Source organism: Melospiza georgiana, chromosome 15 (genome assembly GCF_028018845.1).
Source record: "Melospiza georgiana isolate bMelGeo1 chromosome 15, bMelGeo1.pri, whole genome shotgun sequence".
Classification (NCBI taxonomy): Eukaryota; Metazoa; Chordata; class Aves; order Passeriformes; family Passerellidae; genus Melospiza; species Melospiza georgiana.
Genome location: NC_080444.1, coordinates 5,523,957 through 5,539,118, shown reverse-complemented (window position 1 = coordinate 5,539,118; position 15,162 = coordinate 5,523,957). Strand labels below are relative to the sequence as shown.

Here is a 15,162-nt window from a genome sequence, read left to right as displayed (position 1 = left end):
GATGCAGAAGATCCCACAGAAGCCACTTGGCACATTTTGTTCTGTGCTCAGAATCATAGAATCATTTAGGTTGGAGGAGACCTTTAGGATGATGGAGTCCAACTGTTAACCCAGCACTGCCAAGCCCACCACTGAAGCAGCTTGTGTTCCGCGGTCACATCTCATTTTAGAAAGCCCCAGTGTGCCCACTCCAGCCTTGCCTGGTAGGTAATTCCCTGCTTTTTTGATTCTTCACTTGGGAAGGTTCTTCTTGACATCTGTTCCAAATTTGATTCTCCTCTATTCAGGTTTTATAGCCCTTTTTCCTCTCCCCTTGGTAATTCAGATGATATTATCCCTATCACTTAAGTTTTTAATCACTTCACCTAAATTTTCTTATAATCAGCTTTATTTTTCCCTTTCCATATTTTTTTAGTGGTGGGTTACGCATCTTTATCCTGATTTCCCCTTTCTACATGGTTATTTTTTATTGGTGTAAACAGAGTTTATCACACTTAGCAAATAATCTGTTAAAAGAGAGCTTGAGCATACAGGCATTCTGATCCACTGCAGATCCACCCTAAAGAAGACTTTGGACCCCAGTGATGTTCCTGTCACCCCAAAATGCATCCAGCAAGCTGGAAGAAGAGCAGGCCCATCCTCCAGGTTCAGCTCAGTGATATAAAAATGAATCCTGCTCAGAGTAAAGCTGCAAACCTCCATTGAAACCAGCTCTTTGTTGCTCTCACATATTGGAGAGTGCCTTTAAATTCCTCCTTGTCAAAACCATGCAAGCCCTTGGCATGCCTATTCTAAGAGCTGGTACCTGTTCCAAGCACTAATGCTGCTTCAGGGAACAGAAAAGCAAGGCTGAAGGCTACGATGTTCAAAGCTGCCTTAATTATTAGAGCGTGAGCTTCCAACCCCCTTGAGAAGCACAAGTTGAGTGTTGGCCTCAAAATTCACAGCGTGCTCAGAGCAGCCAGGGATCCAGGGAGGTTTGGGGACATCTTGACTGCAGTCTGTCTGCCTGGCTCCACCAGCCTTGGATTGAGTCCTGTTCATTGCAGCAGCTCTGAATTCAGAGCAGAGGGAGCAGACAAGGCTCATTGCCTATTCCAGCCAGAGAGACTGCAACAACATTTGTGGTTTTCGGGTTTTTTTTCCCTTTAAAATAAGGTTACTTGAGTAGACAGCCAGGAATAGACACTCAGTCTCCTCGTTCCTAAACTGAGCCCGACTGATAATTATGCACAAACTGTCAGGGCTGCTTTGGGAAAGCAGTTCTAGAACTGAAGCAGCCTGACATGCAAAGCTTTGCCTGGAGAAGTGGTGTCCTCAATGACCACCAAAGTCCAGCAGGGAGAGCTGGGACCATTCAGACCCTGCACAGTGCAGCGAGAGCTTTTTCTCTTGGCCACCACTGTTCCTGAAATTGGGCAGCCTGGCCAACAGGGGCATGGATTCATGTTTGTCCTGAGGAAAAATATATTCCTGTGCAGAGGAAATCTGTGGATATGTAGGATATGTATCTGTTTGCAATGTGGAATGCGTGAGGCTCCCTCCTTGCTTCATACTCTGCTCTGGTATTTATCCTCCCAGCAAGCCATCACTGCCTCATCTTCCAGGACTGCGCTTCAACTTAGACATCAGCAATTTCCCCTGCCACAGGCAATCAGTGAAATTACCTGATTTAAGGCCAGAAGAGTCAAAAATGTTACACTTTGGAAACCTCTTTGCACAGCTTCATTGCTTTTGCACATCTCCAGGCTGCAGACAGACCCAGTCACTTCTTCCATTTTGCACCAGGCTGGAGCAATGACCACTGGTGATGGCACCGCTTTCCAAGAAGGACCCTGAGCATCTTCCACCAGCATCCAGCTTCAGCCACCCTCCCCTGCACTGCACTGCTGGGCTCTGTTTGTCCAAAGTAAATTCAGGCAGATTTCCCTGTTGACCGTGGGGATTTTGCTTGCTCAGGTGGATCACCATTTTTATTTTATTTATTTTTCTGGTAAAAGTCTGTTCTATGTGGATAAAACCCCAGGTCAGTCACGCCACAGGTAACTCCCAACCAGGGCACAAGGATTCATGGATGTTGGTGCTGTCTCTTCATTTCTTGGGAGGGACGGGGAGAGGGTTGGATGCTCTCCCGCAGTGACAAGGTTTGCAATTTCTTTTTAAAAGCCTGTAATCATCTCACTTCTGTGAGCTATTCAAGCATTTACATTGTTTTTCAGCATCTTGAGTGCTGGCTGGAGGCAGCTCCAGGGTTTGGGGGAGTGCAGCAGGGTGGCTGTGGGGGGCTCTGCTGACAGGCACCCCCATACTGAGCAGAGCAGGGCTGTGCTCCTGCCCACAGGTGAGCAGGTTCCTCTGCATTGGCTTTTATCAGGAAAGAAAAAAGGGGGAAAAAACCCCAACAAATCAATTCTGCTCACATGAAATATGAGCTGAACTTCCAACTAATAAACACCGAAGGATAAAGAAATGCCACGAAAACAAAAGTCCTGTTGTGACACAGCCATGGCTGAGCTTCATTCATTTTTTAGAGATTGTTTTTCCTTTTCTCCTCCTGGCTAAAAATGAGATTTTCAGAGAAGAGAAAGCATCACCAGCATACAAACACATCTCAAAAAAGGAGCTGACTTTCCCTGTGGGTGCAGCCATCTGACACAGGACACAGGGTGGACACAGAGACCTGGATGGAGCTCCCTGCAATGTGTACCTGCAGCACTGGGAACCCAAGGGAAAAACCTAGCAGGCTCTTGGGTGATATTCTTCCCCATTTATCCCATTGTAGATATGCCATCCCTCTGGCAGCGTTTTCTCCCCTAACCCATGCTGTGAGGCTGGCACAGCAGTGGGAGCATGGAAAGCCAGCTCTTGTCTCACTTATGACCACTTGGCAGGAGAGGGGGGATCCCATAACCATTCACCTCACTTGCAGGGGTCCAAAGGACTCCCTGCTTTCCTCTAGCCACCCTACAGAAGCTCCAAGGTCGAAATGCAGCCCTTGACAGGAGTCAGTCCCTGCCCTGAGGAGCTGCAGGCAGAGACCAGAAGGCAGGAGAGCACTGATTCCCTCAGCCTGTGCCATCTCATCTCCGTGCTGTCATGCCATCTGCGGGCTCTATCCCAGCAACTCCTGTCACATCCACTCCCATTTGCATTTCTCAGTGCTCTCCTGCCCTTTCCCAGCATCTGCTGACCAAGTCCCTCCAGTCAACCCTGCTCCTCGTCCTTCATCAAGGCTTTTCATTTCCATGCTGCTGTTTCCCACTTTTGCTGCACTCTGCCCTGCAGCTGCTCAGCACACGAGCTGCAAACCAGGCAACCCAGCTTGCTAGCAAAGAGAGCTTCCAGACAGGGATTGAGCTGCTATTAATTTATCCTATATTTGTTTTGAAAAGATGCCTGGGGAAGGTACACCATTTCCTTTTCCAGTTAGAGGCTTAACAGCCACAGGCTTTCTCCTTTCTCAGAAATGGAAATCCATGTTTATTTTGCATGTACTCTGTCAATCCCCAAGGCATTGCATCCAACAGGCCAAAATCAGAGCTCTGTCTCCACCAAAACACTTCAGGAGAAAGAGCAGAGGGAGACATGCTCTACCTTTACTAGAAGAAACATCTATTTATTTGGGACCAAGGCAGCTGCACAGAGTATAAATTATTTTAATTGGTAAACCCAACAGGACTCACTCCCTCTTAAAGCAAAAAGTAAGACCTGGAACATCCATTTGCAGAGTCATCACTGAGGAGCAGCCAGACTGCAATTCCTAAGAGGCTCTTCAGAGGGTTTGATCATTCAGGATGCTCTCCCATGTACAAAGTACTAATCTACCTGCAGCACCAGCCATAATCTGCTCCCTGCTAAAACTTGTGCGACTCTGCTGAAGCCAATTTATGAAGCAAACATTTAATTTAGCGAGCAGGCTCACAATCCTAAATTTAAACATATGTCGAGCCAGCGAGTGGCTTTGTTTTAATTAACTCTCAAACTTTGTGGCTGTCATTTCTTTATATAAATGAGGATGTTCTGCCAAGGGCAGCCTGTGTGCATCCCTAGGAAACCTCCTGCTATTTCACAGCCACTTTTCAAAGAGCTCTCGCAGAGGTAAGGGGATGTGGATGTTATTATAAGGGTCCATATGGCAGTACACTGGCACTGCAGCATTAAATCAGAGGTATTGTAGCTTTCCAGCCCGGATTCTCGCAGCACCAGGTAATGTATATGTAGCTTTATTGTTGTACAATTTTAGCGGCTATGCATTATTCAGGAGCAGCCCGAGTCTCTGCACTGCCGGAGGTGATTCAGCGATGATAAAGGGAATACGCTTTGCTCTAAAGCAGGAGTGAAGGGATTTCACGGGTCGCTATCTTCTCCACCCACGGAGAAACAATGGAAGCGTTAACACTTCTGCTAAGGAAATCAGCTGGCGACAAATCCTCATCGATAATTAAAATGAAAGCGCAAGCTGCCTTAACGTGTAGTTAGACTTAGGAACCCTAACCTGCTCTCTAAATTAAAAGCTTTCCTTGATAATTTCCCTCTCGCAGCAGGCGCTGAAATCTGCTAGAAGATGCCATCTAGTGGGTTATGGAAGTTTATTTAAGTTTAAAGCCACTTGCTGATGTGGGGCGAGGGGGGCAAGAGCTGCAAATGCTGGGGTGCGTGATGGTTTCCTTTTGTTGTCGCTCCAGGAAATTCGGCATTTCCCCGCGGGGTTTTGCATTGGAAAAGAACTAATATTTATTTTCCCCGTGCCCAGAAGGGCAGTGGATTGTCAGAGCTTTGCTGTTGACACAGCCGAGCCTCACGGCTGTTGTGCTGGCAGAGCATCTTCCCGAGCGAGCGCCGGGGCTGCTGCTCCTCACTGAGGACACGGATCCGCTCCCAATTCTTGGGAAAGCTGGGCCGCCATTGCTTTTTTTCCCTAAAAAACCCCTTCAAACACTAACCCGTGCCTCTAAATTGTGTCGTTTTCAATATAGTTGAAGCCACTTAATTGCTATCCGGCTAAACAGCAGTGGTTTTGAAAGCGAACTAGGGATGGGGATGGATTTGGAGGGATGCTTCGATGGCATCTCCATCCCCGCTGGAGACTGCCTTGGTGTCCCCCGGTTATTGTGTGCCCATGGGGGCCACCCGGACCCTTTGGGGAGCATTTGCAGCCCTAATCCTTCAGCCTGCCCCGCTTCTCCCAGCCCCACTCCCATCTAAGGGGTCCCTCCCTCATTATGGCGTTTTAAGCCAATTAACCACTGTGACCCCCTCCCCACCACCGACGGCCGCTTCGAATGCCGCTCCGCCAGACACCCCGCCGTGCCGCGGCACCCTGGGAGCGCCGTTCTTAGAGAGTCATTAGCGGGGAGTCATTAGCAGGGAGTCATTAGCGGGGCTCATTAGCGGAGGGTCATTAGCGCAGGGTAATGAGCGGGGAGCGGGGCGGGGCCTCCCCGGGCGGTGGGCGGGGTCTCCGCGGCCCCGCCCCCCGCGCGAGCGGAGCGGAAGTACCGGAGTTGCCGCCCGGCGCCGCCGCCGAGCGCGGGCGAAAGTTGCGCTCCGGGAGCGCGGCGGGGGCGGCCGGACCGCGCTCCCTGCTCAGCCCGCGGCTCCTCGGCCCCTTCCCGCCGCTCGGCCCGCTCCCGGCAGCCGCTCCGATGCGGCGGAAGCAGAAGCGGCTGCTGCAGGCGGTGGGGCTGGCGCTGGCCGCCCTCGTCTTCTTGCCCAACGTGGGGCTCTGGTCCCTGTACCGCGAGCGGCAGCTGGAGGGCGGCGGCGCGGCCGGCGGGGACGGGGCGGCCGCCGCGGGGGCAGCGGCCGGGGAGGCGCCGGTGAGTGGCGGGGCTGGGGGGGCTGAGCGGCCCCGGGTGTGCCGGGGGGCTCCGGTGGGATCCGCCGGGCGAGGGTCGGGGGGCTCCGGTGGGATCCGCTGTGGCACGGGGCGTGTGCGGGGCTGGGCGCGACCCTTCCCATCACAGGGGGCAGCGAGGAGCGGCAGCCGCCCCCATGAGAGGATGGAGCAGGGCAGGGAAGCCGGGTGGGCTCGGTGGTCCCCGGGAAGGAGCTGGTTTGTGTATCCTGTGCCTGCGGAGGAGGAGCAGCGCGAGTACTTTCTTGGCAATTCACGGGAGGGTCTCCTCGCCTTTTTTCGGCTGAGCGTGGTAAGGGAATAATAAAGCAAGGTCTTTGCTTCTTGCGCCAAGGAGCGAGGCAGGGCTGGTCCCAGCCATGCACAGAAAAGAACGCCGATTCCGCTTCCCAAGGGTGTGTGCCTCCGTGCCATTTCTCCTTACCTGCCCTGGAAGGGTGTGGGAAGCAAACATCACCTGTTACTCTGCCTCCCGCAGAGCTCAGGGCGAGGGCTCGCAGGGAGGACCGGGTGGAGCTGGCGGATTGTGCCCGAGCAGCGATGCTCCTTTGGGAAAAGCGGAAAACTCTTCCCGAGAGGCAGAGAATGCCCGCCGGATATGTGGCCTGAGGTTGTTGCAACACATGGCTACTTTCCTTTCCTGTCCCACTAGTGTATAGTAAATTTCACAGCCAAACCTGTCTGTGCGGCGTGTGAGTCAGGAAGGCTGGATCACCCAAATTAGACGTTTTGGAAGCACAGTTTAGCTGCACTTACTTTTGGCTGTGTAATAGCTCTGTCCCCTTCTGGGTTTAGCTTTGTGCCATTAAGAATGATTGGGACTTGAAAGCTTGAAATGTCATTGTGTAACTATCAGTTCAGCTGCCACTCTGAAAGGCTCTGCTTGTTCAAAACCACTTAAAACTCTTATTCGTCTAAATCTTTTCCTCCTTGGAGACTTCCTGCTGTAACTGCACCGTAAAGGTGGAGAAACCTGCTGTGACAATTTCTGCTCTGAGGGAGAGAAGGCTCTCAAAGAGCTGTACTCAAACTGGGACTGAGCTCTTCTTTCCCCCAAGAAACGCTTTTTCAAATTCAAGCTTTTTAGTGTAAGTCTGGAGAAAACCATGCTCATGTCCCATGCTGCTAGGGAAAGGGATCAGCTGTTGCCTGTCACAAAACATTAATTTGCTGCAGATCCTCAAATCTGCGCAGAAATCCTTTTGACTTGACCACACACTGATCATTACATGCCTGGAGTTCCTGATGTTGCTGCCTTATGCTTGTATTTCTGTGGGATGCAGGGAGTCAATTTTGCATGACGGGTAAAAACCAAGCCCTGCTCCATAGCTTCATGCGTTAGGGCGGAATGAAGACCTTTGTAAAATCATGTGTCCTCCAGAGTAACGAGGAGAAAGTTGGTAATTATTCTTAGGAGACTTCAAAGTGGCAAGTTGGCTTTTATGGTTTTGGTCTTCCAAAATCGTCCTTGCACTGTAGGCTTTGGGTGGATGTAAGCCAGGCAGCATCTCTGCTGATTTCTGTGTCCTTGCAGTGATCTCAGTGCTCAGCTGTCCTGAGCTGCCTGTGTTGTACACAATGCCTGCTCCATTTTTCTTTATGTCTCTGTAAAGTATGGCAGCTGTCAGTGATTTGAGATCTGCTTTTGTTTTGATGGTGTGTGGAGCTGGGCAGGAAACGCCTGTGCAGCTCGCAGGAAAATTCGCTGTAAAACCTCTCTGCACTTGTGTAAATCAGAGCTGCTGGGTTTCAGGCTGAAGGCTTCATCTTCCAGTCTAATTAACGTGGAGTTATGGGCTGCAGGGGGTCTGTGAGTGAAGATATATTTGTGTTGTGAGCTTATTTTTTGAATGATTTGGCCCTGCAATGATAGCTCCAGTTACATTGAGCTAGGGAAAACATAGCCTTAAGGACAACAGGCTGTCTTGGTAAAAATAATTTCAGATGAAGCAGGATAAAAACAACTCAAATGTGATTTTGTTTTTCTGTTTAGTTGTGTGGGTTTGTTTTACTGTTGTCATAGAGGTATCTGCCAGCTGACTGCAGAGAGTTTTTTGGGTATCCTCACAATTAATTGTTCCAGCCTCCCTTCCTTGGTCCCAACAAGCATTCATGGGTTTTGTACTTAATAATCAACTTCCAGCTTGTAAATGAATATGCTGTTTGTCTGAATATTCTTCTTGTTCCTGAAGCCTTTCAAAAGAGCTGACTTCTTAATACAAAAACTCCAGATGATAGGAGAGAATATAATGAAAAAATATATTCAGAGCAGTCAGAAAAGATTTTCTTCTGTTTCTGGCTTTAATTTGCCTTTTTGTGCAGGCTAATCTTTGAATTGAGGACATTTCCTATGTACTTCAGAATTGAGCTTTTGAATGAAATCTCTGTCCAGGCTCATTCTTTCTCTTTAAATGGTGTCTGCTGTTTCAGTCAGTAGTTCTATCCCTCAGAGTAAAAGCAGAAGAGGGGGAAACGTTTTAAGAAACAGCTGAATTAAAGCTATAAAACAATTCCTAGAACCTTGTTGTATTGCTAAAATTTTGAAGTTTGAAACCAGGCAGGAGTTTCTGTTGTCTGCCTGTGCTGCATGTTACCTTCAATAACATGGCAATATATGCATCACTATAGGTGATTTGGCTTTATTTAATCTTTCTAGTGCCCGAAACAAATGTGTCAGAAAATTAAGCAATCAGAAACGATGTAAATATATTCCAGGGAAGATTATTCTAAACGGTTTCTGCGGAAGTGCCTAGGCAGCTAATTGCTTCTGTATTTACATGTTCAGGGGAAACATTATGGTGGCTGAAAATAGTGTCTTGCTTTAATAAGGAGGGTGAGGTATCTGCTCTTTCCTCTGCCTTTGGGTTTGTTCTTTTGCAGCTCTGTGGGTGTTTCTCCCTGCACAGAGGAGAGATGGAGAGAAGTCAGCAAGGTCCTGGCCTCAAGGTCGTGCTGCAGATCTGCTTGGAAAAGCTGGAGCTCTGAGTTAGTCCTTGCTTAACTGCTGTGTGCTAGAAGTGGCCTCTGTCACTCTGTGCAGTGCTCAGCAGAGGAGATGATCTGGGAAGTCCTTTTTCCCCTTTTTTCCTGGGGTGTGTAACAGGTCTGGCATTAAATGGGGCCGGTGGCACGGTGGCACTGAAGTGTTTCTGCTGACAGCCTAGAAGCTGCTTTGACTTCGTGACTGTGCTGTTTGCTCATCACTACGTGAGTCTCAGCGTGCTCACGGAATGCAGATTGACTTTTCTGTAGATTCATCTTTTTCTTTTTTTAACAACTATTCAATAAGTAAAAACATACGATCTGTGGGTGTGGGGGTAGGAAGAAGCAGAAGGAATGCAGCTATTCCTTTTGTCTCTTGGATCTCTGCTGTCTGCCTCAGAGGCTGCTGAGCATCCTCAGCCCAAATGTTTAATTGATGTGGATGTAGCTTTGCAGTGTGTAAACCCTGGGTGAGTTAGGCTGTGGGCTGGTGGCTTGTGCTCGGGCTAATGCAAGTGTTTATGTGGCTTTCAGTGCTCTGCAGAGCTGCTGCTCTGCTCCTCTGTGGTCAGGCTGGAGATCCTCGCTGTGTGAAACCTGCAGTTCTGGGAATGTGGCTTTTGAGCTCGCAGAGATGCTAAGCTGGAAGGTTTTTCTTTGAATTGCTGGCTGAAAGCACTGTAGCAAATGAGCTGCCTTTGGTGGCAGTGCGTTTTTATCTGATATGATGAATGCTTTATGGAGTCGCCCTGTAGCTTGTTGTAGCAGTAATTTGTGCTCTATAAATTAACTCGGGAGCATGATGGAAGTGTATAAATCACATCGGTGATTGTGTGGTGCCCTCTGCTGCCGGCTGGCTGGAGTGATGTGGGGTACACCCTCCTGCTGCTTCCTCGGCAATCAGAAACCAACTGCAAACTCGGGTTGAAAAATGCCTGGGCAGGGTGCTGCTGTTGGAAAGTTTGGGGTGATAAACTTTGGCTTTAGTGCCAGTGAGCCTAAAGTTTCCAGCTAGCATGGCTGAAAATGCAGCCCTGGTGATGGGTGAGTGGGGGAATGATGCTGCTTGTGTCCTCCTCATCTGAGGAAGAGGATGGGCTTTGCTGTTCTGACCTGGGGGCAGCTGAGAGCTTGTCAAGGTTTGTCAGCATTGTGGTGTGGTTGGAAAAAACTAATAAGGAAGACCCAAAGCACAGTCCAGATGCCAGGAGCCAAAAAGTTTTGCAGTAGAAATCTTCCTACCACAAAGAAACGTCACCATTGCAGGAATTAAGCGCACATGAAGCATGTTTGAACAGCAAAACAGAACCACTTTTCCAATAACAGAAGGGAGGAGAAGGACTTGGGAAAAATCAGAGGAGCCCTGTTGTGCTCTCTGGCAGCCAGAAGGGAATTGGGCAGCCAGCTTGCTGTGCTTCACAGGTTCCTCTGGTCCTGTCCCAGACCCTGCTGCTGCCCCACAGAGCTCGTGGGCACTGCTGTGTTTGCCAGGCACTCAACAGCTGATGTAAAGGGAAACTTTGAAAAGCTTGTTTTGTAAGTAAGCATAAAACAATTGGCATCTAAGGACTGGAGTGCAAGTGCTACAGCTGAACAAGTCTGTTTTAATTTAAGAGTGACTGATTGAGTGTGGGCTGCTCTGGAGTTTATCACTTCAGTGAGTGCACTTGTGAAATGAGCAGGGTTTCCTGAGCTAGGTAAGCATGTCCTGCACTTGTGGTTGGCAAAGGGAGCTGAAGTGGAGTGTCTAAACCATCTCACAGCTGTAAAGTGCAAAGTAAAATCTGAAAATATGTTTATAAAGAAAGTGGAGCTTTCAGTGGCCTTCCCTCAAGGTCTCATTGTGGTGATCTTTGTTGTAATGGCAACACAGAGCTGGATGAACAAATGGGCTGTGTTGTAGGTCTCCTATGCTGTGTGAAAATAAATGGTTTATTGTACTTTGTTCTTCATCGTTGAGCAGGTCCTTCTGTTATTGGAAAAGTGGTTCTGTTTCACTGTTCAAACATGCTTCATATGCACTTAATTGCTGCAATGGTGACCTTTCTTTGTGGTAGGAAAGTTTCTACTGCAAAACTTTTTGGTTCCTGGCATCTGGACTGTGCTGTAAGTCACTGTTGAAAACCATAATCATGTGGTGATCTCCAGAGCTGTGTGCTTTTGCTGAAAGAATATTAATCAAACTGCAAGAGACAACTGATTTAAGAGCAACCACAGTTGTAAATTTCCTGGCAGATAACTACCAGGTATTTGACTTAAGAGGACTGGAAAAACTAACAGGAATTTACTTATTACCAGTGAGCAGGGTTGGTGAAATTAGGCAGAAAAATGTTATCAACCAGACTTTGTTACATAGTGCCACCTTCCACTCCCTGTTTGAATACAGGTACAGGTGTCACTAGAAAAAGAAAAAGGGCTGCAGTTTCCCTTCCTGTCACTCTGTATTTGCTTCCTTGTGTATAGAAAACTGGCAAGACTGAATGGATTAAAAACTGTCTGCTGTGATGGCAAGCAGACATTAATGATTATTTTAACAGTCATTCATTTAAATATTATTTCAATGTTGCTTCAGTCAGACTGAGCTAGATTGGGAATAGTTACTTTCTGTTAATTTAATTTGCTCTCTGTTCCTATTCTGAAATCAAATCAGGAATAGCCTTTCTGCCTGGCATTTGCACTTTGTCTTAGCCTGATCTCCTGTCCCTGGACAGAAGGATTTTGGTCAGTGCTAGTGCAGTTTGGCCACTTGGATATTTCTTCTGGATACAGCTTGGCCTGGGATTCCTGTGCTTCTAGGAGCTGTATAAATGACATTCTATCTTGCCTTCAGGCCCCAGATTGTTTGCAGAACCAAAGCTGTCGGTGGGGATTTTTAGCAGTTCGGGGATAGTGTGAATCTGTTTATCATGTTTCACAGACTCCTGAACAAATTCTGGTGCCTGAGTCACTTCCAAGAGTGTAACAGTGTGATACTTAATTTCCAAATCCAGGGATAATAGCCCCCACTTTCTAATTTTAAAAATTCATGTTCTACTTTTGGACTGCCTTTTGTCTTGGTGGTGGTGAAAAAACTTCATTATTCTCTGTTATCTCTTAAAGAGTGTGCTTGTGGTTTTCCCTTCAGGTCATGGCTTCTTACAGCTCAGGGAGCCAGTAAGTGCTGCTGGTCCTGCTTTATTCCACATGAAGCCTGGCCCCTCAGTGGCAATGGTATCTTTTATATCAGTGTAACCAACACCTGTGGTGGTATTTCCTGCATTTGTGTTATCCTGCATGGGTGATGGATAGGCAACAAGGAATGGAGTGTTTATCTACACAGCTTTGTTAAGAATATAAGTAGTAGTGGATATCAAATTATGGCTGACTTGTCAGACTCTGCCTCTTTTGTTAGATTTACAGGGCCTGGCAAACGATTGGAGAAAGCTGCAGATCAGTAAATCAATACCAGCACAAAGAGTTGCCAGGCAGTCCTCCTTTTCAAATGCCTGGGTAGAAGAGTTAACTTCTGCTGTGTCTGAGATCTGCTGGCAGCTCTGCACCCCCTAAAATACAAGAAATCAGTTGTTTGACATGTCTCCTTATTGTTCCTTGTATAAACTTGATAAAGCTTTAACTTGCGGCTTCAAAGAAGGGAGGTCTACCAGTTTTTGGTGCTTAAGTTTGCTTTTCTTTCTAAATAATTACCTCTCTTCCCTTTTGCGGTTCCTCCGTTTTCTCTAATCTTAGCTCTAGGTTATAAGAGAGCTCCCTGGAGCATATATCTATAATTAAGGCTTTTAAACCACAATTACAGTGGAGCATCAGCGGTGCTCTGCTGCGACCAATATCCAAGGGAGGAACTTGCTTCAGAAGAAAAGTTGTTGATTTTATTACAAACAAAATCTCTCCTGTCCCACTCACAGAGTTTCCTCTGATACTGCTTCATGCCTTCCCACTTTGCTGAGTTATCTTCCTAAAGCTGATGTCCATTAATGGCACGTCTTCTGTAGCTCACAAGAATAAAAAGGTTTTATTTAGTCCCCCTGTCATTTTATGGAAACACAGGCTGCCAGCTCTACTGCAAATCATTCCCTCATGAGTACATTCAGAGAACCCCAGGGTTTAAAATGGAAACCCTGTTTTAAGCAAACTCATGTAACTCATGTGGATATTTTGATTCTTCCTTTGGCCAGAAATAGAAAGCAAAGGAAGGGAGGGAGGATGGAGTTCAGGAAGGCTTGACTGTGTTGTGCTACCCAGCTTGGTGGAGAAGCTCACTCTTAATATCACCAAATAAAATGACCATGTCTTCCAGTCTCAACTTCTTATTGATTTCTCAGCTTTAATACCTTTTTCCTTTGCAATTAGCACAAGTAGCAGAAAGCAACTTCTAAACCCTGTCTTTGAAAAAACAGTGGATGCTGACATCCTCCCCTGTTAGGCTGCAAATTGCTTCTGCCCAGAGGTAACTAATTCCTGATCAAAGCATCTCCCCTCACCACTAATGTGTATTTCTCATGTGTGTGCCATGTGTGGCTGATCTAACAGTGACCTGACACCTTTCCCTGATGTAGCTTTCAAAGGGAGAACTTGTCCTGTTCTTTGTGGTTGCAGATCACAAGGCAACTGCTGAAGTGGATCTTCCAAAAGGCATATCAGATTTTTTTTTAATATACAAAAAATGCAGCTGTTTACTAAAATAATGACCAACAAAGGGGTTAAATTTCAAACAAAAAGAACTTGTGGATGCCTGTAAATTAAGCCTGTCTTCCTGCTGCAGAACTATTTGGTCATAAAAATAAAAGATTCACAGAATAACAGTTAATCAGTCTGTCTCCTGCAAGAGTTCATTTTCTGGATGCATGGAATTTCTTGTTTGAATACTCTCCCTTTCAAAAACTCTGGTTAGATTGGCATTTTGTGTTTGTTAGTCAAGGTCTTGTGATGTTTTGGGACTTCACCAGATCTTATCTGTAAACACTGTCAGCTGTTCCTCCTCCACACGGAGCTGCCTTGCCTCAGCCCTCCTGAACAACTGGGGCTTTTTTACAAGCTTAAGTTGCTATGAAAAGTTCTGCTCTGCTTGATCCCTAAAGCCTGAAATCCTCTGCTTGCAGCTGTGTGTGCAAGCTAAGGTGACTTTTCAAAGCAAAGTCATTTCATTCTCTGTCTGCTTATGATTATTCAGAAGACCTAATATTTAAATCCCCCTAGTAGCCAGTCTTGTCTTTTTCTCTGTGGAAGATCACATAGGCTTGTTTTTCTGTAAGTTGCCTTTATTTGTGTTCAGATTCATTTGGGAGGTTGCTTTTACCAAGTTGATCACACTAGCAAGGAAAGAATTTTTCTCCATGATGGCAAAGAACTAATTTTTTTTCCTTTCTTGAGCTTCCCTAATGTTTCCCATCCTTCAAATGGAATCCAAGGAAGAAATGTTCACAGGGATTAGTAAGCATGAGCTGTTTCTTAATAAATAAAACAGGTGAAACAGAGTTGGAGTGTTCTTAACACTTAGACCAAAGTTTTCAAAGATGTCTTAGAGTATGATGTTGCTTTGAAAAATAAGAGTCTTAGTGACTTTGATCTAGGGTAAGGGATAAAAATAACCACAACCAGGACTGGCATCCCGTAAGATTTCTTTTTGTTTGTTTTTTGGGGGTTTTTATAATATTTTTAAAAGAGTAAGCAGCTCCTTCACTTCTGCTCAGACTGACTTTAATCTTCACTCTGCTTCCTTGGAAGTGGCTCTCTTTAGAGACTGTAATTTCAGCGCTGATAAATACAAGCAAAATATATTCCATCACTGAAGAAAATCTGAACCCCAAAAACTAGATAAATAAGACATAATGATGTTGTAAAAGGCTTCCATTGGGCAAGGAAGTAATTTTCTGTAACATTACAGAAGGTCACTTAAATTTATCCTGTCCAGCCATGTTAGCCACTGTGTAACAGGCTTGTTCAGGATCTCAAAAAGAAGTGAACCCTGTGATTATCTTCTGTTTTCTCATTTATCTCCCTGGTGGCCTGTTGCCAGTGTTTTATGTGTGATAGCCAAGTAAGAAGGAATAACTCCTTTTTTCCACTCCTGCATGTTGGTTTTGCTGATCCACCAAATACACTCTGGGCTGTCACTTCCCTTTGATTCTCAGGCTGTGTCAGAAATATTTAAAACTCCTATGGATATCTTGCTGCTGCATGCTGCCTATTTTTTATGTGTGTTGCTGTTTTGGAAACTGATTCAAGGTACTAATTTAGCCTAGAAAAAAAAAATCTCCCTTCAGAAAACCAGCATCTGCTCACAGGTCTTCTTATTTGCAGCAGTGAAGAAGTTATATTGGTACTGT

The 15,162-nt window shown here is 46.5% G+C and overlaps 1 protein-coding gene across 1 annotated transcript in view; it reads left to right on the top strand.

Moving 5' to 3' along the window:
• Positions 1-5,645: 5,645 nt before the first annotated feature.
• Positions 5,646-15,162, top strand: part of GALNT10 (polypeptide N-acetylgalactosaminyltransferase 10) — an 81,402-nt gene continuing 71,885 nt past the window's right edge. Inside the window, exon 1 of the mRNA XM_058034805.1 lies at positions 5,646-5,819. Within this exon, the coding sequence (XP_057890788.1) occupies positions 5,646-5,819 (174 nt within the window). The remainder of the gene's footprint in view (positions 5,820-15,162) is intronic.